This window comes from Catharus ustulatus, chromosome 7 (assembly GCF_009819885.2).
Source record: "Catharus ustulatus isolate bCatUst1 chromosome 7, bCatUst1.pri.v2, whole genome shotgun sequence".
In the NCBI taxonomy this organism is placed as follows: Eukaryota; Metazoa; Chordata; class Aves; order Passeriformes; family Turdidae; genus Catharus; species Catharus ustulatus.
In genome coordinates this window covers 26285359-26304425 of record NC_046227.1, presented here as the reverse complement: position 1 = coordinate 26304425, position 19067 = coordinate 26285359, and the positions used below count along the sequence as shown (strand labels likewise).

At 45.6% G+C, this 19067-nt stretch overlaps 1 protein-coding gene across 3 annotated transcripts in view; it reads right to left on the bottom strand.

Moving 5' to 3' along the window:
• Positions 1-1519: 1519 nt before the first annotated feature.
• MRAS (muscle RAS oncogene homolog) overlaps positions 1520-19067 on the bottom strand; it is a 38077-nt gene continuing 20529 nt past the window's right edge. For 2 of the 3 annotated variants that reach the window (XM_033064575.2, XM_033064574.2), the window contains 5 exons: positions 18610-18820; positions 10040-10193; positions 6779-6878; positions 5395-5474; positions 1520-2465 (listed from right to left, as the gene is read on the bottom strand). In XM_033064575.2, the coding sequence (XP_032920466.1) occupies positions 2366-2465; positions 5395-5474; positions 6779-6878; positions 10040-10193; positions 18610-18802 (627 nt within the window). In that variant the 5' untranslated portion in view covers positions 18803-18820 and the 3' untranslated portion in view covers positions 1520-2365. Of the gene's footprint in view, positions 2466-5394; positions 5475-6778; positions 6879-10039; positions 10194-18609; positions 18824-19067 lie in introns of all 3 variants that reach the window. The other variant, XM_033064577.2, reaches the window with a different exon arrangement.

Here is a 19067-nt window from a genome sequence, read left to right as displayed (position 1 = left end):
ATTCCCGAGGGTTTAGATAAAAATAATAAGGATGAGGTGTTTCAGCAGCAATCAAGTTATTTTTAAGTGGAAGGGCTCTAGGGGGTATTAAAAGAGCTGCCTGAAAATGCCACCATCTTCTTGTGTGTGGGATCCCATAGCATTAGTAGTGTATAATTAAAAGTATTAAGCCAGCAGTCAGGCTAGACAGGGATTCTGGTAGGGAAGTGGTTACAGGGGTGATTGCAATGATCAGACAATTTCTGATCTACTAGAGGTTTTCAAAGCAGAACAAATTAAATGCCTACAGGGAGATGCTCCTCCAGAAGGCAGAGGCAAATCTCAAGGACCAGAATTGAAGTGGATGGCTAAATTGCTGCAGTTCTGTTCAGCCAGCACTGGGAGAGACGCTGTCATGGTCAGGAGCCACATCTCAGCTGACACAGCACGTTGCTGCTTCACTGAAGTGTGTGGCCCACATCCAACCCAAGTGTCCATGAGAGACACTTCTTTCCAACATTCCCCTGCTTAATCCATCCCCAGTATTTGTCACCACACCAAAGGGACAGAGGCAGCAGAGCCAGCATTACCCTGAGCAGCTTGCTGAGCCAGCTGCAGGCTTTTGCCATCTTCTGGCTGTGATGAAGACTGGACAAATTAAGAACATACTTCCATTAGCCTCATTCACCTGAAAAATAATGAGCAGCCAACTCACTTCTAAAAAGTGGCCTGGCAAAGAGTCAAGAAATGAAATCTGGTGGCAAATAGACAAGTATGGACAACTAAGTTTGTGATGATCCATCTTGGATGGATCTTCAGTATCCAAGACCAGGATTTTCTGGGCTCAGGCACATATATCTCAGGCATTCATACTCTGCCAATATTTTAAGCCATGCCCACAAAGCATATTTGAATAGGATTCAAGATGATGAAAAGCAAGTTCCTACTTTTAAACAGGTTTGCTGACCATGTGAATGGAGCCAATGGATTCAATCCAGCGGATGACATTCCATTAAAGACAACTTTGCCACTGCAGTTCTTACTGCCAGGAAAGGTGTGAAAGAACACGTGGCCCCTCCAGGATGTGCACAGCCATATTTCTGTGCTGCAGATGGCAGTTTAAATGCTTTCAGGTTTTTTGCCTTGTCTGCTCATAAGGCATATTTAGTCCTTGCTGTTTTCAGGGAGACATTTTAGATACAGTCAGCTTATGAAGAGACATCCCACTTGAATCATTTTAAAAACACCTCTTCCTTTCAAGTCACCAACTTGGCAAAGGAGGGAGAAGAAGAAACACTGAGCCAAACTCCATAAACAGATTTTTTTTCCTGTGTGTGTGAGATGAGCCTGGGAAAAGCAAAACAATTAATCTACCCATGAGTGGCTTTGCAGGGAAAGGTTAAGGAATAATAGAGTGATTTAGATTGCATTTATATGCATTTATGAGGGAGAAATTCAACACCCAAATAACAAATTCAGTTCAGATTTTACTTCCTTTCTCCCTTCCTCTCCATCCCCCTCCCCCAAAAATGATATACCCTTCCATTTGTAAATTACTTTAATTTAAATACTTCCAGGTTAACAAAATGTCTTAAGTTTGACATGTCCAAAGTTACAAAACAGAAAAAAAAACCTCTTGACAAAGGGTAAGAAAAAAAAATATAATCCAAGCCCAAACCTTCTTTCCTAAGCTGGAGTTTATGGTCTGTGAGCTGGCGACCCTCCAGAGTCTGACACAATGTCTGGAGCACCCAGAGCAGCTGGAATTAATTTTCTTCCTCCAAATCTATGCACTTTCATATGAAGTTGTGTTTTGGCACTGCCGCCCAAGAGAGAGTCCAGTGCAAAAAATCTAAGCCTGGCCGTTGTTTCTTTGTAACCCAACACTCTGAGCAAACAACAAAAAGGAAGGAGAGGACAAAAAAAATTAAGAGAAAGAAAAACCCTTTCCCTTCCCCCACACATACACAGACAACTGTACCAAACAGGGGGACTATTCAAGGCTGTTCAGAAATGGGTCACAAAGAGAAATGTTTGCAGATAAAACCAACACCTTTTTTTTTTAACTTCTGCCTTGGTGGTTTTTTTTTCCCTAATAAACATCATGGAGGCCCCTGGAAGGTGCTGGGGATCTTTGAGAGTTGAGGTCCTGCTGATCCCTTCTGCCCCCCATTGGCACAGCTCCCATGCTGGCCCCGATGTGCAGCCCCTCTCCGGGGGGGTCTGGACCCTCTGAGCCGCCTCCTCCAAGTCTGAGCCGCCGTGGGGAGCCCCAGGGGCCACGGGGCCGTGTGGGCATCAGCACCGAGCTGTGGCTCCTTGCCTGGGCTGGCAGTGGGTCAAGAGGGGAGGAGGGAGGCATCCAAGGCACTCCCAGGGTGTCCCATCACAAAATCACGCACTGGAGTTTATGGGAGCCCGTGGCTCTGTCCCCTCGCCATTTGGTCTTTTTCTTCTTCTTCTGGCTTTTCTCTGGGATCTGTTGCCTGTTTTGGGAGACAGAGAAGAAAGCAGGCAGGTGAGACATAAGGCTGGGTTGGATCCAGAGCCCTGGGCAGCCTGCAGAGCAGCATCTTGGTGTGCATGTACATATTTGCATACATATGTCCATATACCCTTCCAGCACTGCATGGCTTTTCAGGCCACACAGCTGAGAACTGCCTGCTTTCTTCGGGAAGGAGGAAAGATGCCATTAAGGCTAATGGCAGGGATGTATGTCCTGCCAAGGCACTATGCCTCCAGCTGCCCAGGATGAGCTGCTGCCTCCTCCCCTGCCACAGGGCTGCTCTGGGAAACAGGGATGCTCTAAGTGATGCAGCATCATCCATTACACTGCTGACACTCAGTAGGGAAGAGGATGAGAGGTACAGAGAAATACACTCTTCTGGCATTGCCCTTAGCCAGCTGCACTGATGCACACTTGATGATGATGGGGAGCTAAATAATAATAAGCCAAAAACTGAGTTTGCTGCTCTGGTGGGGCTCTGGCTTCCTCTGAAGTTGTGAAGAGCACTGGAGCACAGAGAATGATCTGACCCCCCCTGGCTGTCTGAAGTCACAGCCACCAGGAACACACAGCTGAGGGCCCTCCTGCACTGTGCCCCAGAGCTATGAGCAGCCTCTGAAGTGCTCTGTTGAGGGCTTCTCCCTCTCCAGTACGATGAGGCATTGCCCAAATGCCTGCTTGCAGCTGCACCCAACTGCAGCAGCTACTCTGCCAGCCCAGCAGTGCAAAACCAGCAGAAGGCTCTGTAGCTCAAACACCCCATAGGCAGCCTGTAGATGTAGATTTTAGTGCAAGATAAAACATACAAACACCAGCAGCTTCTGTAGATTCAAACCTGAGAGTCTGAACTGTTCAAAAACAGACTCTTTGTCATGTAATATGCCAGGCATTAAACCAAGTGTTCATACCAAGTAATCCAGACCTGGATGAGACATTACTGGAGCATAAACTATGGCTTTAGCTGGTGTTTCTCTTACAGCCTTGTAATTATTGTAACCATCTGAAGAACTCAGCCTTGACTAGTAAGACCTTTTTTTCAGTGACTATGAAGGCTGGAGGCATGAAAAACATAAAACTTTAAAGATCAAAACTAGAAAGATGAAATTCAGAAAATACTTTAAATCTGGATAAACACTAAGCTGTTTCAGAGATCCAGCAACCACACCTTGGGCCTGCTCAAGGCTGTGACAGTTCCTGTGTGTGCACTGCTGCAGCATAAAAGGGGCATCAGGAAATTTAAAACATCCATTGGGTGGACTCAATCACCCCACTCCTTTCTGGATTACTTCCAGAAAACAGTTTCTTGCATGAAACTAAATAAAATGGGAATCAGCCAAGTGCAAAGAACACGAACAGTGCAACCCTGAACAAGCATCCTCACCCTGAGAGCTCACAAGGGCTCTGAGGAAGCCCTTCATTTGCACAGCACTCCTTCAGTGACACTCATTAGGGAGATGAAATTTACATTTTATTTGAAAAAGCTCACTTGAAAACCAGAAAAACAGTACTTGGTGGGTGATGCTACCCTTGACTGTGGACAGTTTGTAGCATCCAAAAACCAAGCAAAGCTGCTTTGTGGCCAATGACCAGATAGATCATACAGCATCTCCCTGCTCTCTGACTTAACCTGAGTTTCAGCTCTTGTGAACATTTCTGGTGCCCTTGACACCACAGAAGGTTTCACCTGGCTGGCAAGGATTTTCACAGCAGCTACTCAGGAAACTGAGGTGTACCACTTATTTTTGAGGTTAAGTGCATTTTCAGGGCTCGAAATTAGTAATGCCTCATTACAATACTCCTTTCAGCCTGCCTGGAGTTGCATTATGTAGAGAAAGCAAACAAAGCCTTTCCATCTTATTTTGGCTGTTTTCCTTTCCTGCAGAGCAGAATAGATGGTGGTAAAAGCTTGCTGCAACACAAAAGTACTATCTAGCCAGCTAATACCGAGTTACAGAACAGTTGGGAAAGAGCTTGGGACACTTCCAACTCAGTTCTCCAAAGACTTTCTGCCCTCTGCTTTTGAGACATGTGGGAAGAGTGGGCAGTACCATCTGCTTTTGATGGAGGCTGGCTTGAGGCTGTGCTAGGATATTCACAAGTACAGATATGCTGTGAATAAATGCCTTGTGGTTTAATTGCCGGGCGAGGCACTTTGACTGCACGGCAGGGAGGAGCATGATTTCAGCTCAGCGCCCTCCCAAAACATGAAAAATGAGGGCCCAGAAAATCTGGCAGACAACTAGTGCCAGAAAAACAAATCTTCTCAGAGGGAACTGAGGTTATCAGCAGAGATGCTGGGATGTTCGTGCAGCTCTTTTCCTGCAGGGGAGCCGGGGTTGGGAAGGCAGTCCCTCCCTGTCCCTTCCCTCCCTGTCCCTCCCTGCTGGCAGCCCGAGCAGGGGTTCGCCCGGAGAGCAGAGTCTGCCAAAACCAGCAAAGGCAGCTCATGCCAAAACTGGGAACAAACCTCTGCAGTCTGAGGAAACCTGGGGCTTAGCCATTAGGTCATGCAGTTTCTCATACAAAATGGCTTAATTTTTTCCATGTAGTGAGCAGAAAATGTTAGAAGTCACCTACAACATTAGAATTTTGTAGAATTTTTTGCTACTCCTTTTTAACTTCTGTCAAGACAAGACCCTGAGAAGACAAAACTATGAAACCCAAATACTGGTCCAGAACATTCAATGCCAGCCTTTTAGAGCTGATCATTATAGTAGGCTTTGCACTGTTAATTGAATTGTGCTAGTAACATACCTAAGCAGATTCAGGACAAGAAAGTTAATAAACACCAGAAATATCTCACCCCCACAAAAACCTGGCTTCCCAGAAACTGGCTCCTGACTCCCTGGGCCATGGCTCCTGCACGTCCCATCCAGGGAAGGTAAGGAAGGGAGGAGGTTGCAGCTCACCTTATTACCCTCACAAGATCATGGAAGGCCTTGTCCACGTTCAGAGGTGGGTCCTTGGCACTCGTTTCTATATAGGGAATCTGGAGGAGAGAAGTGTATTATGAAAGAGATCAGTAACAGCCTGAATGTTGGGATAATACCATTTCAAAATGAAAAGCCAAAAGGCTGGAGAAATGGGCTGCTAATACTATGGAAATACAGGTAAACAAAATGTTGCCATGACACTGCTATCAACACCTTCCAACAAGGTCAGGGACAGCTTACAAAAGGTCTGGAATAAGCACCAGGCTAAACAGCTGCTATGGGAGCTCTGGGTTTGGGGGAGAATAATCCCAGACTTCATGTCGTCAGATGTTCTCTCCCCCTGAGCTGTGCTCACAGATATGAAAATAGCCGAAGGTTGTTGAAAGACCAGCACTTGCCAAAAATTCTTGCTTGCCACATTTTATTGGGACTACTGCATGAATATTTCATGACTACAATTCCCCTTCAGTGTAAAACGATCTTCCCCTTCAAAGTCTGACAGCCAGATGGGGCCTCCTAGAGTGCTTGTCCAGCACACTGGCAGATTTATAAAACTGCCTCTGATAAGGTATTTTCATGCATGGCCTTTTCCAAGGCGTGTGTATACAGATGGATACAACATGCTGTGCTGCAGTTTAGGTGTCCTGGCTCTGACAGAAACCAGATTCCTTGGGGAGGGAGGGGAGTGAACCTGCCCTGCCAAACTCCCATCGTGGTTTGCTCAGAAACCACCACACAGCCTGTCCTTTAGGCACAGCAAGCTGCCAAGAGGTCTCAGGCTTGTTTGCCTTTAACCTTTCCTTTCAGTTCCACCTCCTAAGGGAGTTGTTGTCTCCCTCTGGGTATTCAGGGCTGCTGGCATTTAGAGGTGATTAGTGGAGCAGCATGTGATCTACACCCATCTAAACCAATTTCTCAGGCTAAACTAACAGCATGAATAATGCAGAGCTAAGATGGTGGGCCAGATTTATATAGGCTTAACAGCCCTGTTAACTTCATTATCTTTAACAAGCTGAGGCACCTGGCTATACCTCCTAATGCCTGACTCTGCCTTTTCACTCCAGGAGAGTGCACTTTCTACCCTCACCCTGAACACTTCTCACCACTTTCAGACCTTGTACATAAGTCTTAGTGATGGCCACAGCTCTGCTACAGCCTGGTGCACAGCAGAGATTCTGGTTCAGTGATAAATTGGCCCTACTGAAAGGAAACTGCATAGCTGCTACTTTGTAGTACTCAGAATTGTATTTACAAATGTTTAATTGTAAGCTTTAATTCAGCTCCTAATGAGCACAGATTTCAATTCTGAACGCCTGTAATGGGACTTTCAATAACCCATTAAATAATCCCACAAACTTACATTATGTTTTGTTGCCATTTCTCTCCCCTGTTCTCTTGTAATTTTCCGTAAGTGCATTAGATCAACTTTGTTTGCCACCAAAATCATTGGAAAAGACTCCCTGGAAAAAATCAAGACCACCACCCAATTATTAGCAGACTACAACAAAAAGTATGAGCATAAATTTCACTTTTTGATGCTGACATCATCTAACATTTTCAGCTGCAGACGTACCACATATGTGTAAAGAAATATAAAGAAAACACCCAGGCTGTGCTGCACATATGTTCATATTGTGAAAATTTACTTGACAAGTTGCATGCATGCACACATTCATTGTTATTTGTAGGGACCTCAGGAACTTATTGTCACATTTTTGCAATGCCTGATGATAACTAAGCCTGAAGATCCAACTAGGTGAAGAAAGATCTAGAGAATTAGCCAGAAAATCAACTGAGACATAAAGACAGAACTTGGACAGGAGACTGGGACTCTTTTGTAGCAGTTAAGGCATCTCAGTAACTGCATATCTTGGCAAGGTGCTGAGGGATGATGGAAGAATTGGAGTAATTTCATTTCTGGTCATCTACTGAGAGACTCTGTGGGGGAAGGAAAGATAGATTCTGAGAGCTGGTGCTTAGAGGGGCATCAAGTAGTGGAGAAAATGAGTGGGAGGAAAAAGATGCCCATCAGCTGTTACCCCAAGACAAACTGAGCTTGGCAGTGGTAGCTGGAAGGAGGCTGGAGGGAACCAAAGAGATTTGCTAAGCTTCCTATGCTATTACCTACCATCTCCTGTTTCTAATCCCAGAAAAAATAACAAACCCATCTCCCTCTGTAACAATTCTCAGTATTTCCTTAACTACCAGGCATGTGAGTGCCTGTCTTCAGCCACCACCTGAGAAGAGATCCATCTATCCACAGCGCATCCTATGCAAGGCTCTCTCCCTCCTCCTGCAGAAAGCTCCACTGTTCAGTGATAAACAGAACCAAGGTTGGGAGCCATGGGAGGTGTTGGCAGTGCCACTCTCTCCTCTGGCTGCAGAGCAATCAGCTGCTGCAGGGCCTCTTAGCCACTGCTGGGAGGGAGGAGGTCCCTTCTGATCACTGGCAGTTACTGCAGTATTGTTGTCTTATATTTAACTTTAAACCCTCCTAAATGATCCCAGTGTTCTCTGCTGTAACAGAGCTGATTTTACTGGGGTGAGGAGCAGCTGGTCATACTCATTTCTGTATAAAACACTTTCCTGGGTAACTGGATTTTTAAACAGCGTTTCTGGGTCATTTTTCATGGAGATGATAAGAGCTCCATCTTCCCTTTGGCACATTGCCCCATCGCTCTGGCTGGAAAAATACCGTACTGCACTCTGCATTTTAAATGAGTCTTAGAGTTATTCATTCTGATAATGTGACTGTGATTTAATGTTAATACCTGAGCATTGATATATCTTGACTCTGATCCTTCTGGAGCAAAATATTTGCTTGTCTGGATTATTTGATTGCTTTTTGGCTTGCAGCACATTGATTAGAAAGGGATTACTTTTGAATGGTATCTCATTTGCCTTGTTTACATCAGGCATAAAACTCTGTGGGGACTTTGTTCCCTATTGTAAGCTGTACAACTGCTAGTTGGACAAAGCTGCCACAGTTGGGAATTTTACTATAATGAAAGTTGCGGAAAGAAAAGGGAGGAAGGCTTTGAACAGCCCTGCTAACACAGCAGCCTGCAATTCTTTGCAATTTTAAGTTGCCAAAGCTGCCTGCCAGACTGAAAAGCTGGGTGATGCTCTGCTCCCAGCTACCTGTGGGTTTGGCAGGAGGGTTTTTACTCATGCTGCTCCCACTGCTGTGATTTTCTGACCCAGCTCAGGTTTTGGATGAAGCATTAATACGCTCCTCATGCTCGGAGTGGCGCTGAGCAGGGAAACACAAACAACCTCACCAGCCTGTTTCACTTCCTGCCTCTCACACGCTGCTGCAGCATTTGCACGGCGTGCGGAGGGTAAAAGTTTCAGTCCAGAGCAAACAGTGAACACCATATCTTATTTTCACCAAGTTAAATTAGATAAAATCAGCATCAGATTGGGGCAGGTTACAGGAAATTCTGTCCAGTCTCCTTCAGCTTTTAGAAACAGATTTACTTTGCCCTAAGCTAAGCCAGCAGTGCTTAGACTGCTGTGATCTGAGAGGCTGAGTGACTGACATTCTTCTTCATTTAAATGAAATCAAAGGGAGGTTTTTCCTTTACTTTTCACTCTTGTGGGCTACACTTTGGATGCTTTACTGGAAGAGCTGTCAGCTGTGAACCTCACATGATACGAGTCCACCCTTCCTGTGGGGAAGTTATTCAGAGCTGTGAAAGGAAGCCAGCAACGAGGCCCAAACCCTCTGGTGACTTTTCTTGATGACTTCCATAATTAAAAGCCATTATGAATGGAAAAACTAAGTGTTTGAAATCTGCAGACATATTAGGGCTTAATTCACACCCCACCCAGTGAGGATGGATCCATTGCCTCTTGAAACAGGATAGGAAGAGGGAGTTATCTTGGAGGTAAACCAGCAGCTTCCCCTCACTCTGCCAGGACACATTTATTTACCATGATTAAACTCCCAGTGCTACCTTCTCCCCTGCACATGTAAGGAGGAGAGACGCCCTCTCTTGCTGTCTTCCCAGGCACAGACAGATGTTTTATTCCGTGCAATAATTTGCTGCAGAACACAGTGCATTAACTACATTACAACCCTGGTAATAAATACAGTTCCATCCAGCATGAGTTTTTTCCCCACTTCAAGACACTTGTTCACACTCCCAAATTATGCAGGGCCTTCTAAGGTGTGTTAGGTGTGTTTGGCACAAGCCAGGGAAAGGAAGATAGTGCCAGCATACACAAAATAATTATGGCTGAATGCTTGCTGACTCCCTGCTGGTGATCCCAAAGTCCTGCACTGTGCACAGAGCATCCTTCCCCTCTTCAGAGCTGAGCTGCTTACCTTCAAAGGTGTCTGATCTCTCTCTTTCTCACACTGCTCTGCCAGGCCATTCTGGCAGAAGTTTTCTCCCTTCCAGACACATTTTCACTCCTCTGTAGCACTTCTGACCCTTTCCACATTGGAAGCACTTCATCAGAAGAAGTAAACCACTTCTTATTCACCACACTGAGGTCCACAAATCAATCCCACACAAGGATTCATCCCAGGGCCCCCAGAAGGCAGAAGCTGGGATGTGCAGCCATGCCCCCAGGACCCTGGCAGGACGGGCAGTGCCCAGCCTGGTGCACCCACCTGTCCTTGACTCGGAGGATCAGCTGGTGGAAGCGATCCACGTGCTCGAAGCTGGCCTTGTCTGTCACCGAGTAGACGATAAGGAAACCATCTCCAGTCCTCATGTACTGCTCCCGCATTGCACTGAACTCCTCTTGGCCTGCAGTATCCAGAACTGGGACAGAAGAGACAAAGGGTTTTAATTACTGTAGCTGCTGGCACCACTCTGTGTCCTGTGGCCTTTCTGCCTCTGCTGGGCTTGCTCAAAGACTGTAAGATCTGCTGAAATCAAGTGGGATGGCCAAGGGGGTTTCTGTCCCAGACCTAAGTTGGGAGCACATGGAGGGGAAGGCGACTATATGGATTTCATTTTCCTTTTCCAGAACCAAATACTGATCACTGAATTTGGAAAGTTGCTCCTCTGGCAAGACATGGCTCAAAGTATTTCACAGCCCTCCCAACTTTTCCCTCTTCCAGCAGCAAATAAAACCCAAGACAGGAAGATTAGCAAAAAGCCAGTTTAAATGTTAGGGATAACCTACAAAATGCATGGTGAAGTAGTGCTGGGAGACAACCCAAAGTAAAACTACATTTTCCTTTTCTCAACACCTGGATATAATTTCTAGACAGTTTTGTCCTTTCAGAGTAAGCCTTGGGGAACTCCCCTTAAATATTTAGTCCCAAATGGTGTGCTGACACTGAGGTAACTAAAACAGATGGAAAAGCTTTAAGCACCTTGCATATCCAATACAGTGATCGTGTTTCTGTAAATAAATCCATGTTCAAATCCCCTAAAACACCTCAGTTGTGACAGCCACCCAGGTGCTGTTCCCCACTAGATTAAACTTAATGGAATCATAACTCACTGGTTCTCCATGGATCTGTCTCACAGGGGGTCCCATCACCTGTGGAACAAGGTACCCAGCTTTCTGGGTAAACACCATATCCTGATACACACATCAGTGCTAGCTCCTGAGCCTCAGTTTGTGCACAGCCAGGATTTTGACTGGCAGGAGGAGGGTACAAGAGGAGTTCACCAGTTTAGGCTATGCCAGTACAAACATGGGGTGCACATGAAGTGCATCAGCTGCTCAGAAGTACTGGTCCTAATGCATTGTTGCACCCCAGAGGCAAACATGGGACCTTCATGATGTCTGGGAACATTCTCACATCCCAGTCAACTCGGCTGGGTGCTTTGCCTCTGCTGTACAGCCATGGTGTAAGCATCTGCTGCCCACAAGTGATGGGGAAAGCCCAGGGCAGCCATGGCTGGAGTCAGTGGCAGGAGCATACTGCTGACAGAGCAGCAGGGTTTCATACAGGTTTGTCTAGTCTGAACAGGCCCACAGACCCAGCAAGGTGTTGCCTGTAGGGGAAAGTGCTCAGGCTGCCCCAGTGTCCAGATGTCCAAGATAAAGACCACTTTGCAGCATCAGCACAGGTGGGCACGCTGCACATCACAGCACACCCCATGAGCCAGCCACGCACCTCCACTGCATGTCTGGAGAGAGACAGACCTGGACACCTCCCTTGGGAATGGCAGGCCCTTTAAAGCCTTCAGCCTCATCCTGCTTTAACTGGTGTTGAATGTCTGTTTTCATGAGCTCTTAAGGTAAAAAGAGATTCTAGGCTCTTGCAAAGACCCTGAGATTTAGGCTTATTTGCCAAGATTGTTGGAAAGCCACCTGAGTCTCTTCATAGCCTTTTATCCTGTTCCTCCCCTCTAAATCTAGGAAACAAGGGCCTCAGCTCAAAGGCATTCAGGCTATTCTTAAGTACTGTACAAAAAATAAGAAAAAAAAAAGGAAATGGAAAAACAACCCAAAGAGACTGCATGTGCTGATAAATTTCTATGCCCTGGGCATAACTGCTACCATGGAATAAGGCCAGGACTCTGGAGCTGGGGCAGAAGAGGAAATTAATCTTTCCTACCTGCCCAACCTGTACAGAGGCTGGGCTGCCCTCATCTGACTCCTGCAGCAGCTAGACACGGTGTCAGGGCAGGGCTGAGCTGACACCCAGCACACAAACCCAACTTGTGGTGGAGTGGGAGAGCTCCCTGCTGAGAGCTGAGCCCTCCTTCCCCCTGAGACAGGGCAGGTACAGCACAAACTGTGGGCAGGAAGGTGGAGATGGATGTGCTGTATCCTGCATGGTAATTTGCTTAGGGACTTGCCCTTGCTCTGGCACATTGGCAAACTTCCCATGAAACATATAAGAAGCGTCCAGCTCTGCCTTTGCACCCATCAACCATCCCCAGCTGCTGCCCCTCCAAAGCTCTGCATCCCCTGGGAGAGGGGACAAGCCCTGGTGGGGGCTGTGGGGATGCCCCACTGCATGGGGCTCTCCTGCCTTGCCTGGATCTTGGCCATCACACTAAACACAGGCAGGGTTGCTGTGTCAGCAGCTGCTATTTAAAGGGAATTCACTTGCAGCATTGATAAAAAGGTGAGCAAGTCCAGGCAGCATTTAACATGGCAATTTGAAAGTGTAAGTAAAAGACACATAGCAGTGAAGGTTAAGGTTAATCTCAGCTGGGTTATTCATACAAAGTTAAGCATCGTGTAGATGGCCAGAGAAAGTCTTGTCTTGACTTTAAATGTGCTCTTTATCAAGGCAAACCCCCAGCCTAACACTTTGGTGCTTTGTGAGTTGTAAGCAAGAGAGGAGAGTGATCTGGATCATTTGTAGGCAGGACAGGACCACATCCTGAAAAGCATCAGCACCAAAAAAGGGCCAGATGTAAGTGCTTTGCTTGTGGTATTATCTTGTGGCATAAAAGCTTCAAGAAGACTCCTACCTATAGAAATGGGAAAGTAGCAAGGAGAAACCTTGGCAAGGGGTAACTCAGAAGGTGACTGGCTTCCTAAAGGGATGAGGAGATTTAGTATGCTAGCCAGCATTCACCTTCTAAAATTCCCGTTTCTACAGACAGGATCCCAGAAGACAGAAATAACCACGAGAGGAGAACAGTGAGCTGGTACACTTTAAACCACCAGTTGCCCCACTGGCAGCACATAAATGCCAGCATGGACACAAGGCTGGACCAAAGCACAGGGGGTTTCTCCTACCTCATTCTTCCAAGAACTGAAATCTGACTCATAGGCTGCACAGTGCATTGTCAGGGACTTCCAACAGAAAATCTGAAGTTCTCATAAATTTGACCAAAGAAGCAAGGAGGAGCAATTATGAAAGCATTTAAGTAAGCTGAAGGAGAGAGAAGCCAAGGATGATGTCTGATGTAGGAACAGACATCCAAAGAGGGCAAAGCCTTTTACAGCTATCATGAGACCAGCTGGAGACTAAACTAAGAGCAATTAGGCTGTGGGAGCCCAGCAGGGAGGTCTCCTGCTCTGCAGGTAAGAGGCTGCTGAGTGAAGAGATGGCCTTTTCCACTTTCCAGTGGATGTGACCCCCAGCTGCTGTGATGAACTCCTTGCTAATTGAATCCTGCCCCTTTCAAGCTCTCCACACCATTTTCCTGTGAATCCTGATGGGTTATGCAAGAGTGCAGCTGCCTGGAGAGCACTTCTGAGCAGGCACAGGAGCCCAGGAATACATGGGAATTTGTGGTCCAAAACAGAAGCTCTTGGTGCTTCAAGGTGCTTCATGTGGCAATGTCTGCATCCAACAGTGCTCTAAGTGCCCATCCAGAGACAAAGACAACAAAGACTGCTGAATCTAAACCAAGGGCAGAGACACACTGTGAACTCTAAGTCAACAATGGCATTGCTTTTCCTGGAGCCTAGGCTGGATTCAGTTCAAACACAGCATTCCCAGCCTTTGAGGAGCTCAGATCTGGTTGTGCAGGTGAGTTCTTCTCTTTTCTTATCTAGGCAAAATTTCCTCCCACATCTTTACCTTTACATTGCCAGGCAGCTGGGTGTATTGGTCACCTCAAGAGAGTTTCTCCACTGTCCATGGCATCTAGAGGGAATAAAGATGAACTGACAGGCACATTAACCCCTTTTCTGTCTTTCAGCCTTTGTGTTTCACTGCCCTGCAGCTTGGTACCTAAGCTCATGGGAAAATTTCACTTGAATTGCCAAGTCAAACTCACAAGCCTCAGGCTGAGGAAAGGCACCTCCAGTCTCTGTCTTCTCCCATCAGCAGCACTGTGGGAGAGGGCACTGTCAGCCACTGCCTTCAGCTCAGGAGTTGCTATTCTGGGCACTGCACAGATGGAGCACTGGGGCCACAGTTCCTATTCTGCATCCCCACAGCCTAAGTCACCTTGAAGAGGTTCAAGGTGCCCTTGCCATGTGCAAGACAAGGAAGATCCTTCACTCAGTCACTAATGTTTCTCAGACAGAGCCACGCTGTCCCTGGCATGACAGCTTCCCTCAGCAAAAAACACATGATAGGAAAACACTGAGGCTTTCATGAGTCCTTCTTCTGTGCCCTAGCTAAATACACAGATGTTATAACATGGAAAACCCAAGTACTTGAATTCTTGCCCTTTCTTTAAGCAAAAAGAAGAGAGGAGCCTTCAGGAGAAAGGCTTCTACAGCAATGAACAGAATAAAGATGCAAGCCCTTAAAGGAGCTTTCTCTAACAAAGGGCAAGTATTCAAAGCCTTGTGTTTTCCATGTTGCAACATCTAAATTTTCCTGGCAGGAAAAAAGTCCCCACAACCCAGGACAAAACCCCCTCTTTCATGGTTGCAAAATCCCAGCAATTAAGGGAGGGGAAATACTGTACACACAAATAAAAGAATGAAAGTACAAATTTAGCTTGAATTTTAATGCTCTCAGTGATGCTGAAAGTCTAAATTAACGAAAATGAGAAGAGAACCACAAACCAACCCTTCTGCCTGCAAATCTGAAGTGATCTTTAATCTCCCTCTGGCCTCGTGGCTGAGTTGATCTCAAGTTTCCTGAGAAGAAAAGCAGTGTGCCCATGACTAGCAGCAAAAACCCTCAACAAAAAGGGATGCAAGGGATAGACAGGTGGGAAGGGCAGAGTGTGGGGGAAGGGATGGAGCTTGGTGTGACTGCATAGGGGTGCACATCAGGCTCTGCAGGTCCAGCCCAGCACAAGGACACCCCAGGATTGGGAGGAGGTCTTGGGAAGAGAAGGGAAACTGAAGCTCCAGGAGTAGAGAGAGAACTTCTAGGCTGTGAGAGTTTCATCAAAATCATATCACAGAAAAGAAAGGGAAGAGAAGGGAGACCACAGCTTCCTTTCATCCAACACAATTCCTTGTTTGGCCAGTACCAATTGGCACAGCCCTACTGACAGCTAAGAGTTCAGCCCAATCCCCTACCAGACCAAGCCATGTGCTTGTGGTCATCTCTTCATCTCCCTTTGATTGCCACCTTTTTATCTCCATGTGGTCTATGAGCCATAAGGAATTCTGAACCATAGGGAATTTTTTGCCATATTAAGGTATTCCACTTTTGGCTTCATGCTCAGATTAATAATTCCAGACTGGCATTTTGCAGCCACACCAAAAGAAATCCTCTGCTACTTGCTAAATTAGCCTGCACATAGAAAGGAGTGTACAAAATTAATCACAGCAATGCAATTGGAGCAAGAGCTAATCAAAGCAGATTAACCCTGGCCCCCATTTAATTCTGACCTCGTGTCTGTACAGGACCTGCATGTGAGTGCATTTCACTGAGCACAGCCCTGTGCTGATTTCAGCACAACCAGCAGAGAATAAACCAAGATAACATATGTAGAGAAAAGTGGAGGCTGATCCTAAAGTCTCATTAGAGTGGCAGCAACCAAAAAATGGGCTAGCCACAAATTGCCTGTGTATCTTTGATTCAGGTTAAGTGCCCTCTTCCACTCTACAATACTTGTCTTCCAAGACCATTGATGGTCTTCTATAGCAGGCATAGCATCAACAGTAAAGTGGTTTTGTGTAGTGTGGAATATGAACATAACAAACACAGGACCCACAATCTTCCAGGAGGCAGGGAACTATCACAGACAACTCTTTGGTGATAAAAATAGAGAGATGTGCCCAAGCCAAAGAACAAACAGGTAAAATATGATTTGGAATGTAGCTCTTGCTCCAAGATCTGAAATAAAACCCTATGCCATTTCAGTCTACTTTCAGTGAGAGATTCAGCAAAGGAAAAAAAAATGCAAGTCAAACATTTCATCATGCAGCCAGTTAGTGCTGTTGAATAAATGTGGGTGAAGGTCTTCATGGAGGGAAGCCAAATGCTTTATGCAAGCTGGCTAGCAGAAGGGATTTTTTACAACATAATGCTGGTGCAGTTACAAAATGCTTGAGATGCTTTATACAGAACTGCTCAGGCAACAGCCTGGAAAAGGGTGGGCTGTTTCCTGTTTTTAAAGTTGTTAGATGTCTGTGTATTTGGTTTTTATAAAGTAATAACTGTTTCTGAAAATTTCAAAACTTTTAGAGCCCCTCATGCTACATCCTTACTTGGTTGTTCATGTTCCAAAATTAGTTCCTATTCTGGGTGTGGGCAGCTGCTTCTGCCCACCAAGCACTGCATGAAACCTCAGCTTGTAAAGGCTTTGGTCATTAAGAACAACTGGAAAGTCTAGGATTTATCATGATGTGTCTTCACCCCTACCTATCATGTTTGTCCCTAATTTTATACTGTAAGTGATTCATGTAGCCACAACAAGAGCAGCTGTCCCAGTATATGGTGACCTCAGAATGGCCTAGATCCAGAGCCTGTGACAGAGAGCCGAGCCAAATGACACGAGTGTTAGTCAGTCTTGGTGCCCTGTTTCTGCTGGGCAGATGGAAAAAGGGTCACATCCTTTTTCAGGCTAGAATATTGCCTTTCTTCCAAAATTGTGATTGTTCAAAATTTCAAGTGGTAGGAAGGAGAAGCAGCTGCAGTTTCACTTCTCTGGCTGTGAAGCATCTGTAGGCACACAAGCCCTGGAAGTCAGGGATTCCCAACATGCCAGTCAAGGCCACAGCTGAATTCAGTTCAGCCCAAGTACAGCCACTAAGCTCTGTCTAAGCAAAAGAAAGGCTTTTCATTACAACAAAGGGTTAAGTTGCTGCTTGTTGGAAAACAATTTCTTTCACCACTCCCACTCAGATCAGGTTTGGTTGGGGCTTTTGTGTTGTTTTGGTTTTTCTTTTTGCCTGAACGAAAATCCCAAATATTCAGTAAAATATGCCTTTTCTACTTTTCAATAATTTGCAAAACCAAGGCTGTTTCAGGTAACAAAAACAGGAACAGCAGCTGGTATATATATATATCAGAACATGGGGCCTACCAGTGAAGATAAAGGTTGCTCATTTTAGAGGGCTAGATTCTCAAAATAATGAATTTAATTTACAGCAGGACTGCATTTTTCTTTTATACAGGACTGGCATTTTTATAACAAGGGTGCATGTATACATTATGAGATTGTTAATTGGGAGCAGATATCACTATTGCAAATGACAAGAGACATTTCAGCACCATTTTCACAAATACCGCCTCATATCAACTATTAACATATTCAATGAACAAATGTTGGCCAGATTAAGTTGTTTTGTTGTGTGCTGGTTTTGGTTTTTTAACACTGAATAAAACTGTTCTTTTAAGGACTTTGTGGCCATTTGTACTAAATTATATCTAATAAATCCTTAAGAGTGCAACTAAGATCTCAAGTTCCCAGACCAAGCTAACAGTCATCACAGCAAACCCCACCAGCATCCACATTCCACCACTCATGATAATCCCCCAGCTTTCTGTCCCCACACACCAATGACACTTATGCAGAGACACCAAAGATCTCAAACACCTTCATGACAAGAGGGTGGAGGTAGAACTTGGCACAAGTGAGACTAAATTTAGTTCAGTTGTGTGAGTGTCCACATACATCAACTTGGGTAATTAAGGCACAAAATACTTGCTTTTATGTACTAACTAATTATTGTATAAAGCAAAACAAAGCTTACATTTAAGAGCAAGATTCCCTTTGTGTGCCTCATGCAGCTTTAGGTAATACAGGGCTTCCTTCTCCTGCTAATCAATGTTGGGTTTTTTTTCCTGTGTGTTTTACTGTTGTTTTGTTAAAAAACAAAAAAGGCAGTTTTTCTTCAAAGAACTGAAAACTCTTGGTTACAACAGATTTCTGATCTCCACACTAGTACTCTACCCATATTTAAATGAGACAGGTAATTAAATATGAAAACATCACACCTGAATGACTGGATTTAAAAGCTGCAACAATTCTTCTCTGTCAGTGGACAACAGTTTTGATTAAATGTTCTTTCCGGTTATAACCCTCACTCAGTTACCCACTCACTGTTATTTCCCAGGGGATGAGCTCAACCTCAATGAAGTATCATCAGCAATAGCCACCTGGCAGTGCTGTCATTCACTGGCTGCAGAAACCTACTCCACATGTCAATGAGGATCTGTAGGTTCCTGCACGCCTGCAAGAAACACTTCTGTGCAGAACTGGAACCAGTGCAACTGGAAGCAGAAGCTTTGCTGGAGCCCAGCTGCAGACCATGCACTGCAGCTCCAGATCCTGCCACAGCAGAGCAGGAGGGACATGGGGACACAACACGCTGTGAGAGAGGGAGACACCGAGGTCTATTTGCCATTGTGCTCAGCTAGAAGGGAAAGGGGATCATGAGTAGATTGCTTACCATCAAGAATTGCCCACTGCCCATCTATTTCTGTGTGCTTCAGGTAGGAGTCTTCAATAGTTGGGTCATAGTCTGGCACAAAAATCTTCTGGAAAAACTGAATAGTGAGAGCACTCTTCCCCACTCCACCGTCTCCAACAACCACCAGCTTGTACGTGGGGAGGTTTTCGCTGGGAACAGCACTTGTAGCCATGCTTCCAGTGTGCTGAACCTGCTGGGAAAGACATCACCTCCAGTCACTCAGCTGCAATAACAAGAGGGCAATATGCACAAGGCAGCTTTTACCTGCTACCTAAGAAGTGAGAAAGAAGGCAGCTCTGATAGCCAAAATCCTTTTGGACAGGAGCAGCAGCAACAACCCTTCCCAACAGCTCTACTCCAACTCAGCTCCACCACTGTGCCTTGTTTACTCCTGCCTTGTCTACAAGCATTGCTAATTGTCACCAAATGCACATTCA